Genomic DNA, 17,593 nt, shown 5'->3' on the forward strand with positions numbered 1-17,593 from the left:
TCATCCAAATAATTTATACAGATGTTGAACAAAACAGGGTCCAGGACAGATCCTTGAGGCATTGGGATTTGTTGCTGCAAGATATAGTTGTCGTTTCTATCTCAGATAGTGTTAAAAGGGATGGGTAAATTCATGGAGGAGGAAAGATCTATCAGCATATGTTTGTCATGCTTCTAAATGGAAACTCAAAGCCATGTGGCTGTGGGGAGTATCTTTAGGAGGAGGCTATCCCCTTCACACTTTGCTTCTGAACTTCCTTGTTGGATCCAGCTTGCAGGATGATAGCTTAAACTTGCTTAATGTAAGAGCCACATAGAATAAATGTCAGATGTTTGAGAGCTGCAAGACAGGAATATTACATGTTTGAGAGCCACAAGAAGGAAGGCAGGCAGGCAGGCAAATAGATGGGAGAGGGATGGGGAAAGAAAGCAACTTTAACTTTAAATGCATTCTCCAAGCCTCTGACTGGCTTGATGAAGTGATTTAAAGAGACAAATGCCTTCTCCAAGCCAGCTAACAGGGCAGTGGGGGCTTTGAGAGCCACATAATATGTGTGAAAGAGCCACATGTGGTTCCTGAGCCTCAGTTTGACCACCCCTGGCCTAGATAGATCTTAGGGGTAATCCCAGGAGGCTTTGATTTTGTCACTCTCCTAGCAGTTCTCTTTTGGTTATCTGTCAACTTTTTGGAGATTATTTCTTCTTAATAGGTTTTGTCCACTAGTTTAAAAAGGGGCTGCAATTCATGAAGCCAGCTGATCCAGGAGAGTTCTTGGGGCACCTGTATTGTGCTGCTCTTCTTTGCATGAGCAGGATGATGTTTGCAAAGGGGGACCCTGCTATTTGAAGCAGGAAGCTTGGAATTCTTGGCTCGTTTGGTTTTTCGCACACTCGCCACTTTTGTCTTGGCCTGTGTCCGAGATTTGGCAGCTCTCTGCTAATCCAAGAACAGCCTGTTCTGTCACCATGAATCGGCCTCCCTGTCTTGGTTTTGGGGGGGGGGGGTAGGGATAGGATAGCCCAATTCAAATGGCCCCATTGCTTTCCAAAGGATGAGGGATGCTGTAGTGGCTCACGTCACGCTCCCAGCCCCAACAAGTGGAGCCTTTTACAGGCAGCACCCAAGTCAAAGCGAGCCAGCCCCCAGGGAATGATCCTGATCAGATTCTCACAAGGCGCTAATCTCATTTTTGAAAAGGAACCCGGATTGCAGGGAAGACTCCACAGAAGCAAACTGGCCCCAGCTCTTTCCTGTGAATCTAACAACTTTTGAAGACTCTAGATCAGAGACGACCAAACTTGCTTAACATAAGAGCCACATAGAATAAATGTTAGATGTTTGAGAGCCGCAAGACAGGAACGTCAGATGTTTGAGAGAAGGAAGGAGGGAAGGAGAGCCAATAGATGGAGGGAGGGAAAGGTGGAAAAAAGCAACTTTAAGTGCATTATCCAAGCCAACCAATGGAGTGGTGGGGGCATCAAGAGCCACACGTGGCTCCCGAGCCGCAGTTTGGCCACCCCAGCTACAGTGATCCCCCCATGTCTGTTTTTCTGTCTTTCACTTTTTGTAGGAAAGCACAGAAAGTTACACCTACTGGCAGTAGGTTTTAAGTGTGCGATGATGCAGTTCAACCAGCGACCATGTTGGTATGCTCACGTAAACAAGCAGCTGCCTCAGTTCTCTTTTCACTCCACTCTTATTTCCTTCTTGCCTTTTTATGGACTCTTCTTTCTGAGACAGGAGCCCCGTGGCGTAGAGTGTTAAAGCTGCAGTACTGTAGTCCTAAGCTCTGCTCACGACCTAAGTTCGATCCCAGCACAAGCTGGTTCAGGTAGCCGGCTCCAGGTTGACTCAGCCTTCCATCCTTCTGAATTCGGTAAAATGAGTACCCAGCTTGCTGGGGGGAAAGTGTAGATGACTGGGGAAGGCAATGGCAAACCACCCCGTAAAAAGTCTTCCATGAAAACGTTGTGAGAGCAACGTCACCCCAGAGTTGGAAACGACTGGTGCTTGCACAGGGGACCTTTCCTTTCCTTCCTGAGACGGGAACTTGTTTGTTTATCAGTGGCTACAGCAGAACTTCCCATTAGAAGGCTGTGTCATGCCATGACTTTTTTGAATTGTCACATGTTTATCCTGTCTTTTTACTAGGGAGCTGTGGACAACATGCATGGCCTTTCCTCTTCCTTTTTATCCTCACAACAATCTTGTGAGGTAGGTTAAAGCTGAGTGAGTATGACTGGCACTAGCTCAAGGTTACCATGTGAGTTCCATGGCCGAGTGGGGATTTGGACCTGGGTCCCAGTTCATTCCACTTCCAAACTTACTGTGCTTTCGGGACCCATTTGCAAATTAATTTCACACTATTTCCCCCAAGTCATCCTATTCTTCTTCCTCCCTTGTGACCCATAGTTTGTGAGTCACTGATTGCAGGTAAAAGAGTGGCGGAATTGTACTTTGTAGATGGCCACGAGGAATTCATTTTATTTATAACTTCATTTAGGGACTCAAAGCAGCTTATGTTGCTCTCCTCTCCTCTGTTTTACCCTCGTAACAGCCCTGCAGGGTTGGGTAGGCTAAGAGTATGTGACCAGCAAGCTTCCATGGCAGAGAATGTTTGGCTAGCAAAGATCAGGCGCAGGTTGTAGACCTCTGAACTGAACCTTGTGTTTGCTTGCTTCTGTTAGTCTTCCTTCCTTCCCTACGTTTGCCAGTTTGCTTCTCCGCTTCCTGGGTCATGACAACCATCATTGCTTGTGGCACCCATATCGATCATACTGGGCTTACAATGAACTTAGTTTGGCTCTGGATTGGAAATATAGACACGCTTTTATGCCACTTTGGCACAAGAGAGCGGTTACTGTAAACCAGGAGGTGAAGAATTGGCACAAATAAGAAGGGAGCATGTGGTGTGTTCCTGACTGCCATCGGCTGTTGAGATTGTACTGCGGGTCATCATAACATCTAAACGAGCCCTTTAAATGGAAGGTTATCTGTCCATTAAGCCTACCTCGGTTAGAGATGTTCTGCGTTTTCGACTCCATGGCCTTTTTAGATGGTTAAGCTGTGTGAATCAGGCCACTGTTGGGGAAAACATTAAGGGGCTGGAAAGCCCAGAGCTCCCTTTCCCAAGTTCAAATTGGGTGGGCAGGGCTGGCTGGGCACTCCAGGGAGAGAGAGAGTCACAACCCAATGCTCCTTTCTTAATTCATTTTATTAGATTCCAAGTAGAACATTGTAAAGACAGGCTCAGAACATATAAACGTATATACACTGTACACTCAGATTTATAAGATTAAGGGACATATTCTGACCACACCCACAAAAGCCCAGTGTCGGCATGTGGTGTTGAAAAGCAGCCCTGACCATTAGTAAACCCGAGGTTTACTATAGCTGCTTTCTTGGACTTATAGCTGCTAACATACCTACCAATGTATAGCTGCAGTAAATATGATGCAGGACAAACTGGAACTGACCAGAAGTGACCCAGCGTACTGACCCAAATCCCTCCCCTACTCGACTGGAGTCGGGAAACTCTCAGAAAGTCGAGGACACTAGGTTCTGATACCCTGTGTATTTAAACTTTGATAGTGGCACCACTAACTTCTGGAAAGTATAAACCTCCTCTAAGGCAGAAATCATGTAAGTGGGTATCGGTGCTAGAAGGTCAGAGCACCAGCAGAGTCCTAAAGCTCCCTGGGAAACAAAATGAAAGATTATATCAATCAGTCAGGTTTATTACAGTCAAAAGACCAGCAAGAATGAAAGATTCAGCTAGGGAGGTTAATTTGCTGTAGAAATTAAAGCAACAGGGACTGAGGCTCAATCCAGGCCCTAATTCTGCTATGTCCGTGCTCAGTTCTATTCCTCGCCTGAAGAAGTGTGCATGCACACAAAAGCTTACATTCTGAATAAAACTTTGTTGGTCTGAAAGGTGAACTTGACTCCTGCTTTGTTCTATAGCTGGACCATCTTTCTCACTCTCTGCTTATCTTCCTTTCCAGTGCCCAGCCTGCTCCAGCATACACCCACCCGCCCACAGTAGCAAGCTACACAGTCCAGCAGACACCGGGAGTGGACCACACTGTGACGCCCACCTATGCCCCAGCTGTGCAGGCTGCCAGGCCCGTGGCTTCAGCATATGGAGGCTACCAGACTCACGCCACACAGGACTATGGCTATGGGGCACGGCAGCCAGAACCTGCCCCTCAGCCTGCTGCAGCACAGAACTATCAGGTAACTGATTATTAGCATGCATCGTTTTTTTCAGATTTTTGAAAAAAAAAAAACTAATCCAAACACACATCAGGAGACTGCATAAACCAGTTTGGTGTAGTGGTTAAGAGCATGGACTCTGATCTGGAGAACCGGGTTTGATTCCCTCCTCCTCATCGAGCAGCAGCTGGTGTGACCTTGGGTCAGTCACAAGTTCTTTCAGAGCTGTTCTCTCAAGAGCAGCTCTTGAAAGAGTTCTCTCAGTGTCCCCCCCCGGGTGTCTGTTGTGGGGAACTTCCTTATGATTTGTTAAATTGTATTGCTTGATTTGGTTTTTAATGGTTTTTCTATACTGTTTTTAGAATGTTGTCATCCACCCTGAGCCCATTTTTGGGAAAGGGAGGACTATAAATTGCCTAAATAAATAAATGAACAAATAAATAAATGGAAAGGAGATCGTAAGCCGCTCTGAGGCTCCTGAGTGAAAGGTTGGGTATAAATCCAACTCCTCTTCTCTCTCTGATTTGTTCTAATCACTGTTCGGTCATATTTTTCCATATACTTGGAGATTCCCTCAACTACGTAGACCTTGTCCGTGTATGACCAAGATTTGCAGTCTCTGAGACTGGCAGGAACCACTCACTTAGACTTGATTGTTTTTATCCCTCTCTTCCTCCAGGTTCTTTAGTGCTGAGTGCGCACTGCCGTTTGAAAACTCTATTAGCTGAAGGCAGGGGAATATGAATTATGCCTCTAGTACAGATTATTCAGGAGGCTGAGACAAGTGTAAAACTTTGAGCATGCTGTAAAATGCTTTGATGTGGTGAAGAAGATGATGTTGGATTTATACCCTGCCCTATACTTTGAATCTGAGTCGCAGAGCGGCTTACAATCTCCCTTACCTTCCTCCCCCACAACAGACACCCTGTGAGGTGGGTGGGGCTAAGAGAGCTCTCCCAGAAGCTGACCTTTCAAGGACAGCTCTGCGAGAGCTATAGCTGACCCAAGGCCATTCCAGCAGCTGCAAGTGGAGGAGTGGGGGATCAAACCCGGTTCTCCCAGATAAGAGTCCGTGCACTTAACCATGACACCAAAATGAATCTCCAGACTGTACAGTATTGCAGTAGTCCAATATGGGTGCAGCTCATTTGTCATATCAAGTTCTAGCAAAAGTTTCCATGGATTATTCTTGGTTTGTGGACTTCATGGCAGCCATCCTTCAGGACTCTTGAGTCTACTATTAAATGAGGCTAATAAAGCCTTAAAAGGAGAGCTCAGCCAATCTGTGGTGACCACCGTTTGAAGTCTGCCTATCTTAACTTCTGTTATGTGGGGAGCCTGCAGTGGAGTAAGTGGGTGGGTGGGGGGAGCCTCATAGCTTACCTTGCACCCCTGCAACTGGAAGTGACCTTTGGGTGGGTGGAGACTTAGTCTGGGCAGGGGGGATCATGTTGCTCTCCTTTTAGCTGTTGGTGGGAAACAGGACACTGGCCTACAGTGTTCCCTCTAAGCTGAGTTACTGTGAGCTAGCTCACAGATTTTTAGCTTCCAGCTCATAGATCTTTGTCTTGTCAGGAAGATTGACCCCAGAGCACAGTAATTTATGCAGCAGCTCACAGCTTTAATGCCAGTAGCTCACAAAGTAGAATTTTTGCTCACAAGACTCTGCAGCTTAGAGGGAACATTGCTGGCCTAGTGGTCCCTTGTGCCTAGCAGGCCAGCTCTCAGACTCCGCACCACTCCGCAAGCAGTTGCTTGAAGCACTTCTAATGTTAATTGTATTTGTCCAGGCCAGGGGTATGTCCCATTGATTTCTGAGGGGCTCTCAAGAAATATCTCTTTCCTCTATAACCAAGTCGATGTTATGTGAAATGCTTTTTCCTGTCTCTCTGTAGTCTCAGCTTAACCTGGGAGCTGTAACCCGTTACCCTTCTTGACTAAACCACAGCCAGGGATCTCATTTAACTGACAAAAACTGATCTGATGGCTATAGATTCTATGCCAGTGGATTGTCATCTGGCAAACCGGTTAATTCCTGGCCTCGTTCTGTTGGGTTTTCGTTACGCAGGATGGCTACACTTACGGCCGTTCCCCGTCCGCGAGCAGCTACGAGACCAAACCCTACTACCCGGCGGTGGTCACGCAGTCCCAGCATCCAGCCACGGACTCATACTACCACTCAAGTGAGTTCTCTGCAGATTCAGATACGGCGGTAGTTAAAACGTAGTGACTAACAAGTACAGTGGTAAAGGCTCGCGGGAGCTTCTCTCCCATGACAGAGAGGCCTCTGGGAAGAGATGGAAAATGGAGCTGGTATGAAGAGAAGCTCTTCCGACAGAACCAAAGATTCCCTAAGCCGGCTTTTGAACCCTTGGAGGGTGGCTGTGTATCTTGAGTCTGCTCTCTGTGTTGCCTACTAGGCTGGTCTCCAGGTTGGCATAACCATCTCAGCTTTCCCAGGAGATATGGAATTGTTTCAGAGGATTAGCTGTGTTAGTCTGTTGCACCTGAAATGTCCAGGAGTTTTGTGGCACCCTTAAATACGGATAACTTTGTTCATCGTTAAGATTCTGCAAAACTCCTGCTTATTTTTCCAGGGAATTTATTTATTAAGAACATAAGAGAAGCCATGTTGGATCAGACCAATAGCCCATCCAGTCAAACACTCTGTCATACAGTGGCCAAAAAAACAGGTCCCATCAGGAGGTCCACCAGTGGGCCAGGACACTAGAATTCTCACACTGCTGCCCCTCCCAAGCACCAAGAATATAGAGTATCACTTGCCCCAGACAGAGTTCCAACAATACACTATGGCTAATAGCCACAGATGGACCTCTGCTCCATATGTTTATCAGATCCCCTCTTGAAATCAAATCCCCTCTTGAAGCTGTTTATGCTTGCAGCCGTCACCACCTCATGTGGCAGTGATCTAGTATTTACAGGCATATTGATTTATTTTATTAGGTTTATATCCTTCCCTATCCCAAAATGGGCTCAGGGCAGCTTGCGACAATTGTATATGTACCATAACAAACCATGTGTTAAAACTAGCTTAAAAGAATCTACAATAAGCACACTAACGGTAAACAGGATGGCACTAAACCAGAATAAGACTCAGGGCAGACCTTAATGACTGCTGTGGGATGACTAGTCATGTTGTTTCAGAAAAATAATTTAATGGGGAAGTAGTTTTGTGGGGTAGTGGAGGCCGAGGTGGACCAAATGCCCAGCATCTCAGTCACAGGCCAGGCCCTGTAGAATAGTAGGAAGTCCCGCCGGGACTTGATCTCACATGGGAGCATGTTCCACCAGGCCAGGGCCACACCATAGATCTATACAGGCATGTTACAATATGGCCTGTTTTATTCTTGGTCCCTTTCCTGATAATCCCTAACATAGAGTTTGCCTTTTTTGCCACTGCACCGCTATCCACTATGACCTCAAGATCTTTTTTCCTCTCACTCTCAGCAAGTTCAGACCCTGTTGGCCTATACTTGGAAATTGGGGTTTTTTTTGTCCCAGTGTGCATCACCTTAAACTTACTAACACTGAACCTCAGTTGCCCCATTATCTCCCACTTACCCAATTCGTAGAGGTCCTCATGGAGCTCGTCCCGGTCAGCCTTGGTTTTCACCAAACTTGACCACTACACTGCTCATCCCTAGCTCCAGATAATTTTATGAATAAATTACATAATTCTGACCCCAATACCGATCCTTGTGGGACCCCACTGCTTACTTCCCTCCATTGTGAGAGTTGTCCATTGATTCCTACTCTTTGCTTCCTGTCATTTCGCCAGTGTTCAATCCATAAGAGAACCTGTCCTCCTTTCCCATTACTGCTAAGTTTACTCAGGAGTCTTTGGTGAGGTACCTTGTCAAAAAGCCTTTTGAAAATCCAGTTATGTAATCTCTACTGGATCACCATTGTCTTTATGCTTGTTTGTATTCTCAGAAAACTGAAGAGAAGCTCTTCCGACAATGAAGATCTTGTTAATTTAAGGGGAGGTATTTTTCCTGCATTGTGCAGAGGGTTGGACTAGATGACCCTGGAGGTCCCTTCCAACTTTATGATTCTAACCAGGGCTTTTTTTGTAGCAGGAACTCCTTTGCATATTAGTCCACACCCACCTGATATAGCCAATCCTCCAAGAGCTTACAGGGCTCTTATTACTGAGTGTACTGTAAGCTCTTGGAGGATTAGCTACATCAAGGAGGTGTGGCGTAATATGCAAAGGAGTTCCTGCTACAAAAAAAAGCCCTGATTCTAACTCCAAAAGGTTGGTGAGTCAGGATTTCCCTTTGCAGAAGCCATGCTGATTTTCCCTCAGCAGGCTTTGTCCCTCTATGTGCTTAACAATTCTATCTTTGATTATAGTTTCTACTGATTTGCCTGGGACAGACGTAAGGCTAACTGGCCTGTAATTTCATGGTTCCCTTCTGGATCCCTTTTTAAAAATTGGTGTCACATTTGCTACTCTCTGGTCTTCTGGTACAGTGGCTGAATTTAGTGATAGGTTACATATACTAGATCAGCTATCTCACACCTGAGTTCCTTAAGAACTCTCAGGTGTAGGCCCTCAGGACCTGGAGACTTAGGGGTTTTTAATTTCCCAATAGATTTAGAACTTCATATCTGATCACCCCAGTTTGGCTCAGTTCTTCAAACTCTTTTCCTGAAAATACATGCCTCACACTTTCCACAATAAACACAGAAGCAAAGAAGTCATTGAGCTTCTCTGCCATCTCCCCATCTTCCTTTAGCAACCCTTTTATTCTTTTGTCATCCAAAGGCCCCACTGCTTCTCTGTCTGATTTCCTGCTCTGGATATATTTTTTTTAAAATGATTCTTTTTTGTCTTGCTGCTTTTAACAGCCCGCTTCTCAAATTCTTTTTATATGCTTAATTATTGACTTACATTTCTTTTGCCAGAACCTTCTTCTTTTGCCTTCCTTTTCAATTCATTCGGGCAACTGTCCAGTTTTCAAAAGAAGCCTCTTACTTCCTTGACTTGCGCTGTTAAACTTCTTTTAGACTTAGCCGTGCCTTTGCTATTGGGTAGAATGCATTCTCTTTGGGCTTCAGTTAGTGTGGTTTTAAATAGCTTCCAGTCATCCTCTAAGGTTTTTGACTCTCTTGTGTTTCCCCTTCAGCTTCCTTTTTTCTATTCCCCTGGTTCTTGTAAAGTTCCCCCTTTTGAAATAAAATGTTACCATTTTGGACGTTAGGGCTAACTTTCCATTGACCTGAATGCTGAATTTAGTAGCACTGTGGTCACTGTTCCCATTTTGTGCAACAACCACAACATCTCACCAGGTCTTGAGATGCCACTCAGAACCAAGTCCAAGATCACTACTCCTCTGGTTGACTCTGTGACCAGCTGTTCCAGTGTACAGTTATATCTGATGTCTAGGAATCTCGTTTCCGCAGCGTGACTTGAACATGTTTAACCCAGTCAATGTGAGAATAGTTGAAGCCTCCCAGTATAACAATATCTGTTTTTGTCACCTCCCTTATTTTCTTCTGCATCTCAAGATCGAGGCTTTTATCAGGTGGGCGATGGCACACTCCCACTTTTAAGTAACCCTTAGGGCCCAGTATTTCCACCCATGTCGCTTCTGCTGGAGAGTTAATTCCCCTGATATTTTCTAGTTTATTGGATTTTGTACCCTCTTTGATGTACACACACTCCAACCAGTCAGTTTGGTGTAGTGGTTAAGTGCGCGGACTCTTATCTGGGAGAACCGGGTTTGAGTCAGTGTTCCCTCTAAGCTGAGTTAGTGTGAGCTAGCTCACAGGTTTTTAGCCTCCAGCTCACACATTTTTGTCTTAGCTCAGGAAGGATGACCCCAGAGCACAGTAATTTATGTAGCAGCTCACAACCTGAATGCCAGGAGCTCACAACTTTAATACCAGTAGCTCACAAAGTAGAATTTTGGCTCACAAGACTCTACAGCTTAGATGGAACATTGGTTTGATTCCCCACTCCTCCACTTGCAGCTGCTGGAATGGCCTTGAAAGGGCAGCTGCTGTGAGAGCCCTGTCAGCTCCACCCACCTCACAGGGTGTTGTTGTGGGGGGAGAAGATATAGGAGATTGTAAGCCGCTCTGAGTCTCTGATTCAGAGAGAATGTCAGGGTATAAATCTGCAGTCTTCTTCTTCTCTCCCTCTCCTGCCTATAGAGCTTATACCCAGGAATGGCTGTATCCCATTGATTTCCCCCATTCCGCCATGTTTCTGAGACACTTATTATGTCTTAACTGTCACTGAGCACCAAGCACTCCAGCTCTCCCATCTTGGTTTGGAGACTTCTAGCATAAGCATCTAGTCACCTGTAATGTGTTTTCCTCTCCAGTATGCTTTGTCTCCCTTGGCTTCTTAGTGGCCAAATGTTGCCCTCAGTTGCCATTTTGCCCTCACTCTCAAGTTCCGTTGCCCTCCTATCAATACTATCCTGAGTTTTCACACAATCATTCTTTTGGAAGAAGACTGCAGATTTATACCCCGCCCTTCTCTCTGAATCAGAGTCTCAGAGCGGCTGACAACCTCCTATATCTTCTCCCCCCGCAACAGACACCCTGTGAGGTGGATGGGATTGAGAGGGCTCTCACAGCACCTGCCCTTTCAAGGACAACTCCTGTGATAGCTATGGCTGACCCAAGGCTATTCCAGCAGCTGTAAGTGGAGGAGTGGGGAATCAACTCTGGTTCTCCCAGATAAGAGTCTGCACACTTAACCACTCCACCAAACTGGCTCTCTTGGACTGACTTGTCCCAAACTGGAGGCGCTCCTCAGCTCTTGTCAGCTTTCCCCCTGGGATCAGTTTAAAAGCTGCTGTACCATCTTTTTTTATATTGATCGCCAACAGCCTGGTTCCCTTGTGGTTCAAGCAAAGGCTGTCTCTTTTGTCCCTCATGCTCTGTCCTCCCTCAAAGCAACCTCGGTTAATACTCCCCAGTAGTTTAGCAGTTTAGGAAAGGGGGGGGCCCACAAAGCCCTCACTCACCTTCCCTCACTCATCTTCCCAGCAGCTCCCTCCTGGGTTCTTACCTCCCAGCTCAGCTGGCTCAGTTCTATCATTTGTGGCTGTTAACAGAGGGTCGTAACAGTTCTGCACCTCAACATCTGGGAATCCCCGGTGACCCTTGTTGCAGTGACGCATTCTCCAGAAGACAGTGAAAGGCAGGTGCATTCCATTGCCATGGGAACAATCGATTGTCAACAGACACTGCACAGTGACTACAACTTGCCTCCATCTTTCCCATAGGTGGGGGTGGCCATGAAGCCGAGGCATGCGCACAGATTCATCCCAGATTCTTTGTGCAAGTGACCCAGTCCTACATGTGTGTGTACAAATGGGGAAACTGCACCTTGGCGGTAGCGCGTGTGCTGCCAGAATCCTCCCGGCGGTCTACCCGGTCCTGTATTCCGCACCATACAGTGGTCAACCGCTTGCTCTGAAGGACCAGTAAACGGCATAGAGACCAAGGCATCTTCCCCTTTACTTATCGCCTTCTTGCACTGGTATTCAGAGGCTGATAGCCTCTGAATATGGAGGTTCCCTGTGTCCATTGTATCTGGTAGCAAGTGATAAACTTGTCCTCTGTGATTGGATTGCTTTTTAAAGCTGTCTACATTTGTGGCCATCATTGTGTTCACTGGAGTGAATTCTACATTTGAATATTAAAGGACCATCTTTTCCCCTTACATGCCTATGCACAGGTATAATTCTCAGACTGCCACCTGGTAGTTTCCCTATTTAAGGCAGCCTGTCCGGCACCAACCAGGGCCGGCCTGTCTATTGGGGCCCACCCTCACCTCCTTGGTGAGGGAAGTGGGTGAGCGTGGCCTGGCTGAGTGATGGTGGCTGGGTGTTGCATGCACTCTGAGGCACAGGCACTGCTCTGCGGCGCTATCACGGCACTCACCCTTGTGGGGACAGGGCAAGGGGCAGCAGGGGTCTTCACTTCAGGCACCAGATGCCCTGAGACCGGCCCTGACACCTACCAGAGCTAGTGCCTTTTCTAGTTTAGCTTCCATCTTGGGAACGGGCTCCTTGAGGGTGAGTGTGTGAGTGTGTGGGGGGGCGTTATAGAAATTTTAAGGAGGCTCTGCAAGGCCATTTTATATGCCAGGACTTTTAAATGAAATGTAATCTGCACGTGGTCTACATTTCATTTTTCATTGTGGGGAGGAGGCTTGATTTTATTCTGTGTGTTTTGATCCATGTGCTGCCTTGTGATCCATGAGGAAAATTGGGATAGCAATGTTTAAACTTAACTGGCTGAATGCAAGAGGGCGGAAGTGCCTTGGCCTCAGTGGCCAGGTTCAGTCCCTGGCCTTTCTGGACAAAAAGGGTCTGCGGGAGTGGGGGCGTGGCCTTCCGGCTGCAAAGCCTGCCCCCTGCCGCTCCGCCATGTTTCCTCCCTGCATTATCCCATGACCTCTAATGGAAAACAAGTGAACGACACAATGAAATCAATGTAGATGAACAAAAACTGTGTAAAAATCAATACAATAGCAATGAAGTGAATTTTGTATAAATATTATTCCTGTATTGGTAATAAATACTTCTCTGCAGCAAGAATGTGTCTGAATGCAACGTCGTCAACACAGAATTGTATGCAAATAAATAACATACGTACAGAATGAAAGCTTGCTGTCAAGTGCCAATTAAGACAAAGACTCTTGCAAAGTAGATTCTTGAGAAAACTTGATGCGAAACAAGGCTTGATTTTGAGCTGGTCAGCCCACTGGAAAGAAGGTACCTTGGACTGATGGCTTCAAGCTTATGAATTACTCTCATGATTGGAATGAATGAATACCTACTTACTATGAAAAAGACCGAGGACATTTCACAAGAGTTGTCTTCATTGACTTTCAATGGCAAGTTTTCATTCTGTTCATGTATTACTTGTGTACAGTTCTGTGTTGATGAAATTGTATTCAGACACATTCTTGCAGTGTAGGAGTATTTATTACCAATATAAAGATAATAGTTCAATAAAATTCACTTTGTTGTTACTGTATTGATTTTTCCCACGTCCTGGCAAACGCAGCACTGTCCACAGCGCTGGTTGTGAGAAAGAGGTTGCATTGGGGCATGGCTTTTTTTGTAGCAGGACCCCCTCCAAATGTCTGGTTGGCCAGCTCAGGTTAGCTGCATTTAAAGTTGGTCCCCCTTTGTGCCGCTGGAGGCTTTCCAGCTCCCTCCTCCATGGCATTTCCCCCAGCGTCTCAGTGCCTGGCATGAGCTATTCTCTGCACTCCTTCCAGACTCCCAGAGCACCTACAGCCAGCCTACCGCCGTGTACGGCCAAAGCCAGCCCCAGAGGCAAGTGACTCCCATTAAGCCGGTGCAGACTGTGAACGCTCCGTCATCCGCCTACAGCACATACCCGACCGTGACAACGGGCCAGCAGAACGCCTCTGCCGCCTCCATCCAGTCATACACCCCTTCCTCCTCCTCGTACGCCTCTTCCACGTACAACTCCTCTCCTGTTTCTTACTCCGGTAAGGGCTGCTCCTCCCACCCCCCTCTTTTTCCCCCCTTAACCTGCTTTTGCTGGAAAGAGGAAGACCGCATAAATGGAAGTGGTACGTTCTCTCCCTGTCTCTCTACAGGGTCAAACTACTCCACCTACGATCCAGCTGCTGGGTACACGGCGGCCAACACCTCTTACTACCAGCCTGCTCAGCAGCCCCTCGTGCAGCCCTTGCCGCAGCAGCCACCCCCAACGCAGCAACAGCCCCCTCCAACGCAGCCACCGAAGCCTATGCAGGGCTCTATGTGGAGCGGTGGCGGTGGCAACTCTGCCCCAAGTGGCGGCTACAGCAAGAAGCCACCGTTTACGCCCAGGCTGCTGAAACTCAAAGGCCCTCCCAAACAGCCTCAGCTCCACTACTGCGAGATATGCAAGATCAGCTGCGCCGGCCCCCAGGTGAGCCATTGTATCAGGGCCCTCCCTCCTTAGCTGCCTGGAACCATGAGTTCATCTAGACGGTTGTTTTGTATGCACCCTTGGGTTAAAAGCAACCGGGGAGGGGCCATTGCTTAGTGGGGCAGCATCTGTTTGACATGCAGAAGGTTCGAGGTTTAATCCCTGGGGTCTCCCGTTGAAAGGACCTGCTGGCCAAGGATGCAAAAGGCCAGAGACACTGCCGGTCTGCCTAGAGCAGAGGTGTCAAACATGCGGCCTCGGGGCCAAATCAGGCCCCCAGAGGCTTCCCATCAGGCCCCCAAGCAACTGGCTGTCATCTGCTTCCTTCTCCCTCTCTCTTGCTTCCTCCTGTATCACAGCTTGTTTTGCCAGGCTCTCTCAATTGCACAGCAGAGCTACTGAGCCAAGCCTTGCTTCCTTCTATTGGTCGAGGCTCCTCCCCCCACCCCGGTCCCCAGGAGAGAGAAGGAAGGAAAGAGCCAGAGCTTCCTTTGCTCAGTTGCTTGGATCACATGGGAGCGATACAAAGAAAGCACCCTTAAGAGCAATGAGTGCTAATGTTTTAAGCATATTTTAAGCTTTTAAAAGAATCTTTGTGTTTGCCTGTGTCTTTTATAAAGTTTATCTATCCTTTATAAAGTTTACCTTTGGGGAGGGACGGTGGCTCAGTGGTAGAGCAGCTGCTTTGTAAGCAGAAGGTCCCAGGTTCAATCCCTGGCATCTCCAAAAAAGGGTCTAGGCAAATAGGTGTGAAAAACCTCAGCTTGAGACCCTGGAGAGCCACTGCCAGTCTGAGTAGACAATACTGACTTTGATGGACCAAGGGTCTGATTCAGTATAAGGCAGCTTCATATGTTCATATGTTCATATATCTCTCTGCTACCTGGCGTTACATTTCATGACGCACATGGCCCGGCCCAACAAACTCTCATTTATGTCAGATCCGTCCCTCCTAACAAATGAGTTTGACACCCCTGGCCTAGACGATACTGATCTCGCTGGCCTAATGGTCTGATTGGGTCTAAGACAACTTCATAAGCTCAGCTGCAACCCCCTCCCCCAGAGTGTTCCTGGATCCTTTGCAGCCCCTGGGTGCTCAAATCAAATCTCTGCCAACAAACGCCTTATGGCACCTCTGGCTGATGCTCTGGCTGCACCCTTTCCTATCTGATCCCTTTGTTCTTAATCCCGTCTTTCCTTCAAGGAGTTCCAGACATGACTAGTTCTCCCCTCCTCACTCTCTCTTCTGTTCTGCAGAGGGGCTGTGGTTAAGCTGTCGGTACCCAGTCCAAGGCCACTCACAGATCTTGGGGGCCTAGTGGGGTTTCAGACCTAGGTCTGCCTAAGTCCCAGTCTGACCCTGTAAATCAGGGGTGTCAAACTCATTTGTTATGAGGGCCAGATCTGACATAAATGAGAACCTTGTTGGGCCAGGCCATCTGTGTCATAAAATGTAATACCAGAAAGCAGAGATACAAACATCATAAAGGACACAGAGGTGCTTTCTTTTCTCCCTCCCCCCCCCACCAAAGTGATTTCTTTGTATCTCTCTCGTGGGATCAAGGGAACTGGGCAAAGAAAGCTCTAGCTCTTTTTTTTCCTTCCCCAGGGGATGAGGAGGGGGAGGAGCCTCAGCCAATAGAAGGAAGAGAGGATTGGCTCAGTAGCTCTGCTGTGCGATTGAGAGAGCCTGGCAAAGCAAGCTCTCCATCCTCCCTAAGTGAGGAGCCTCAGCCAATGGAGAAAATAGATGCTTTGGTCTGTAGCTCATGTGTGATTGAGCAAGCTGTTATGAAGAAGGAAGCAAGAGAGGGAAAAGGAAGCAGACTTGCTCGAGGGCCTGATAGGAACCCTCCGGAGGCCTGATTCGGCCCCTGAGCCGCATATATGACACCCCTGCTCTGTTACAGCATACCAGCTAACTGTTAACTCCTCATGTTACAGCATACTGGCTGACAATAATTGTCCCACATCTGGAAGGAGTATGGTTGTCTGCCCTCTCCCTTTCCCTTGGGTGCGGGGAGCTCTAAATAAAGAGCACTCAGAACACAGTCTCCCTCTCCAGCCACAGCTTGAGTGTCTTTTTCTCGCCGGCAGACTTATCGGGAGCATTTAGAAGGACAGAAGCACAAAAAGAAGGAGGGGGCGTTGAAGACGGGGAACCAGGCTGGCGGTGGGCCCCGCGGGATCCAGACCCAACTCTACTGCGAGCTCTGTGACGTGTCTTGCACCGGAGCAGATGCTTACGCGGCCCACATCCGAGGAGCCAAGCACCAGAAGGTAAGGGTGACGATAGCAGACAAGCAAAATCCAGAGCCAAGACTCCTGACAGGAGGGTTTCTCTAGAAGGCGGGTTTGTTCTTGGAAATGTCTGCTGCTTGAAACAGGTGGTTCCTGGTACAGCTCTCATCTTTAAAATCATCGAGGGCTTGAGCTGGGCTTTCCTACCAGTTGTTCCTAATCATCGCTGGTCAGAAGGTCCACAAAACCCTGCATAGGGCATTGTGTCAAGAAATGGAGGATTCTGAAGCACCAATGGATCCTTTCTTCTAGAATCCACGCCCTGTAGAAATGTCTATGGCTCAGGTCTCCGGATTCATTGGGTTTCCTGACAGTATGGCTCCTCTTTCTCTCCTTTCTCTGAGGGCTCCCATACCTCAGCATCACTTAAACTCTTTGTCAAGTATCCATTTCTGTTTCCATCCCACTCAGTTTGATGTAGTGGTTAAGTATGCGGACTCTTATCTGGGAGAACCGGGTTTGATTCCCCACTCCTCCGCTTGCAGCTGCTGGAATGGCTTTGGGTCAGCCGTAGCTCTTGCGGAGGTTGTCCTTGCAAGGGCAGCTTCTGGGAGAGCTCTCTCAGCCCCACCTACCTCATAGGGTGTTTGTTACGAGGGAGGAAGATAAAGGAGATTGTGAGCCGCTCTGAGATTCAGAGTGAAGGGCTGGGTATAAATCCAATATCATCTTCGTCTTCTTCAGGCAGGTGCTTCTCAAAGCCTCTTTTTAATCAAGAGGCCCAAGTCCCTTGCCCGTTGGGCTTACAAGTTCATTCATGTATTCAAATATACTCTGCCTTTCCCTTGTGGCTCTTAAAGTTCTAAAAATAAAGCCACAAATAATGCAGTGACACCCCATTAGCCACGCCTTCCCCAACCCGCTGCAGCTCAAAACACCTTGAAGATGCCAGTAGGTGAGAAGGCCCACCCTGTGCAACCTTTTGCATGTAGTCCATTTTAAACAAGAAGATGGGAGCCTGCATCAATTGCACCCCTATGTGGACTATGGCTAGGCCCCTGCACTGACCAGGTCACCTGAGTTGCAGTGTCTGCAACTCCATCCGAGCTGTTGGCTTTTTGGCAGGCAGGCGTAGCCAAGAGCTCTGGTCGTGCTTCGGCAGCTGCAACGCCCCCCCCCCCCCCCCGCGGAAGTT

General features: G+C 47.6%; 2 protein-coding genes and 1 non-coding gene across 3 annotated transcripts in view; all 3 read left to right on the forward strand.

Moving 5' to 3' along the window:
• REEP6 (receptor accessory protein 6) overlaps positions 1-17,593 on the forward strand; it is a 518,143-nt gene that overhangs the window by 140,959 nt on the left and 359,591 nt on the right. The window lies entirely within an intron of this gene.
• The window catches only part of LOC132567045 (zinc finger RNA-binding protein-like), a 49,582-nt gene that overhangs the window by 9,813 nt on the left and 22,176 nt on the right, over positions 1-17,593 (forward strand). The window contains exons 2-6 of the mRNA XM_060232638.1: positions 4,005-4,236; positions 6,284-6,398; positions 13,493-13,729; positions 13,841-14,157; positions 16,255-16,437. Coding sequence (XP_060088621.1) covers positions 4,005-4,236; positions 6,284-6,398; positions 13,493-13,729; positions 13,841-14,157; positions 16,255-16,437 — 1,084 coding nt within the window. The remainder of the gene's footprint in view (positions 1-4,004; positions 4,237-6,283; positions 6,399-13,492; positions 13,730-13,840; positions 14,158-16,254; positions 16,438-17,593) is intronic.
• Positions 14,817-14,883, forward strand: TRNAT-UGU (transfer RNA threonine (anticodon UGU)). The gene has a single exon. It is a non-coding gene; the product is annotated as a tRNA-Thr (tRNA).

Source organism: Heteronotia binoei, chromosome 2, assembly GCF_032191835.1.
Source record: "Heteronotia binoei isolate CCM8104 ecotype False Entrance Well chromosome 2, APGP_CSIRO_Hbin_v1, whole genome shotgun sequence".
NCBI lineage: Eukaryota > Metazoa > Chordata > Lepidosauria > Squamata > Gekkonidae > Heteronotia > Heteronotia binoei.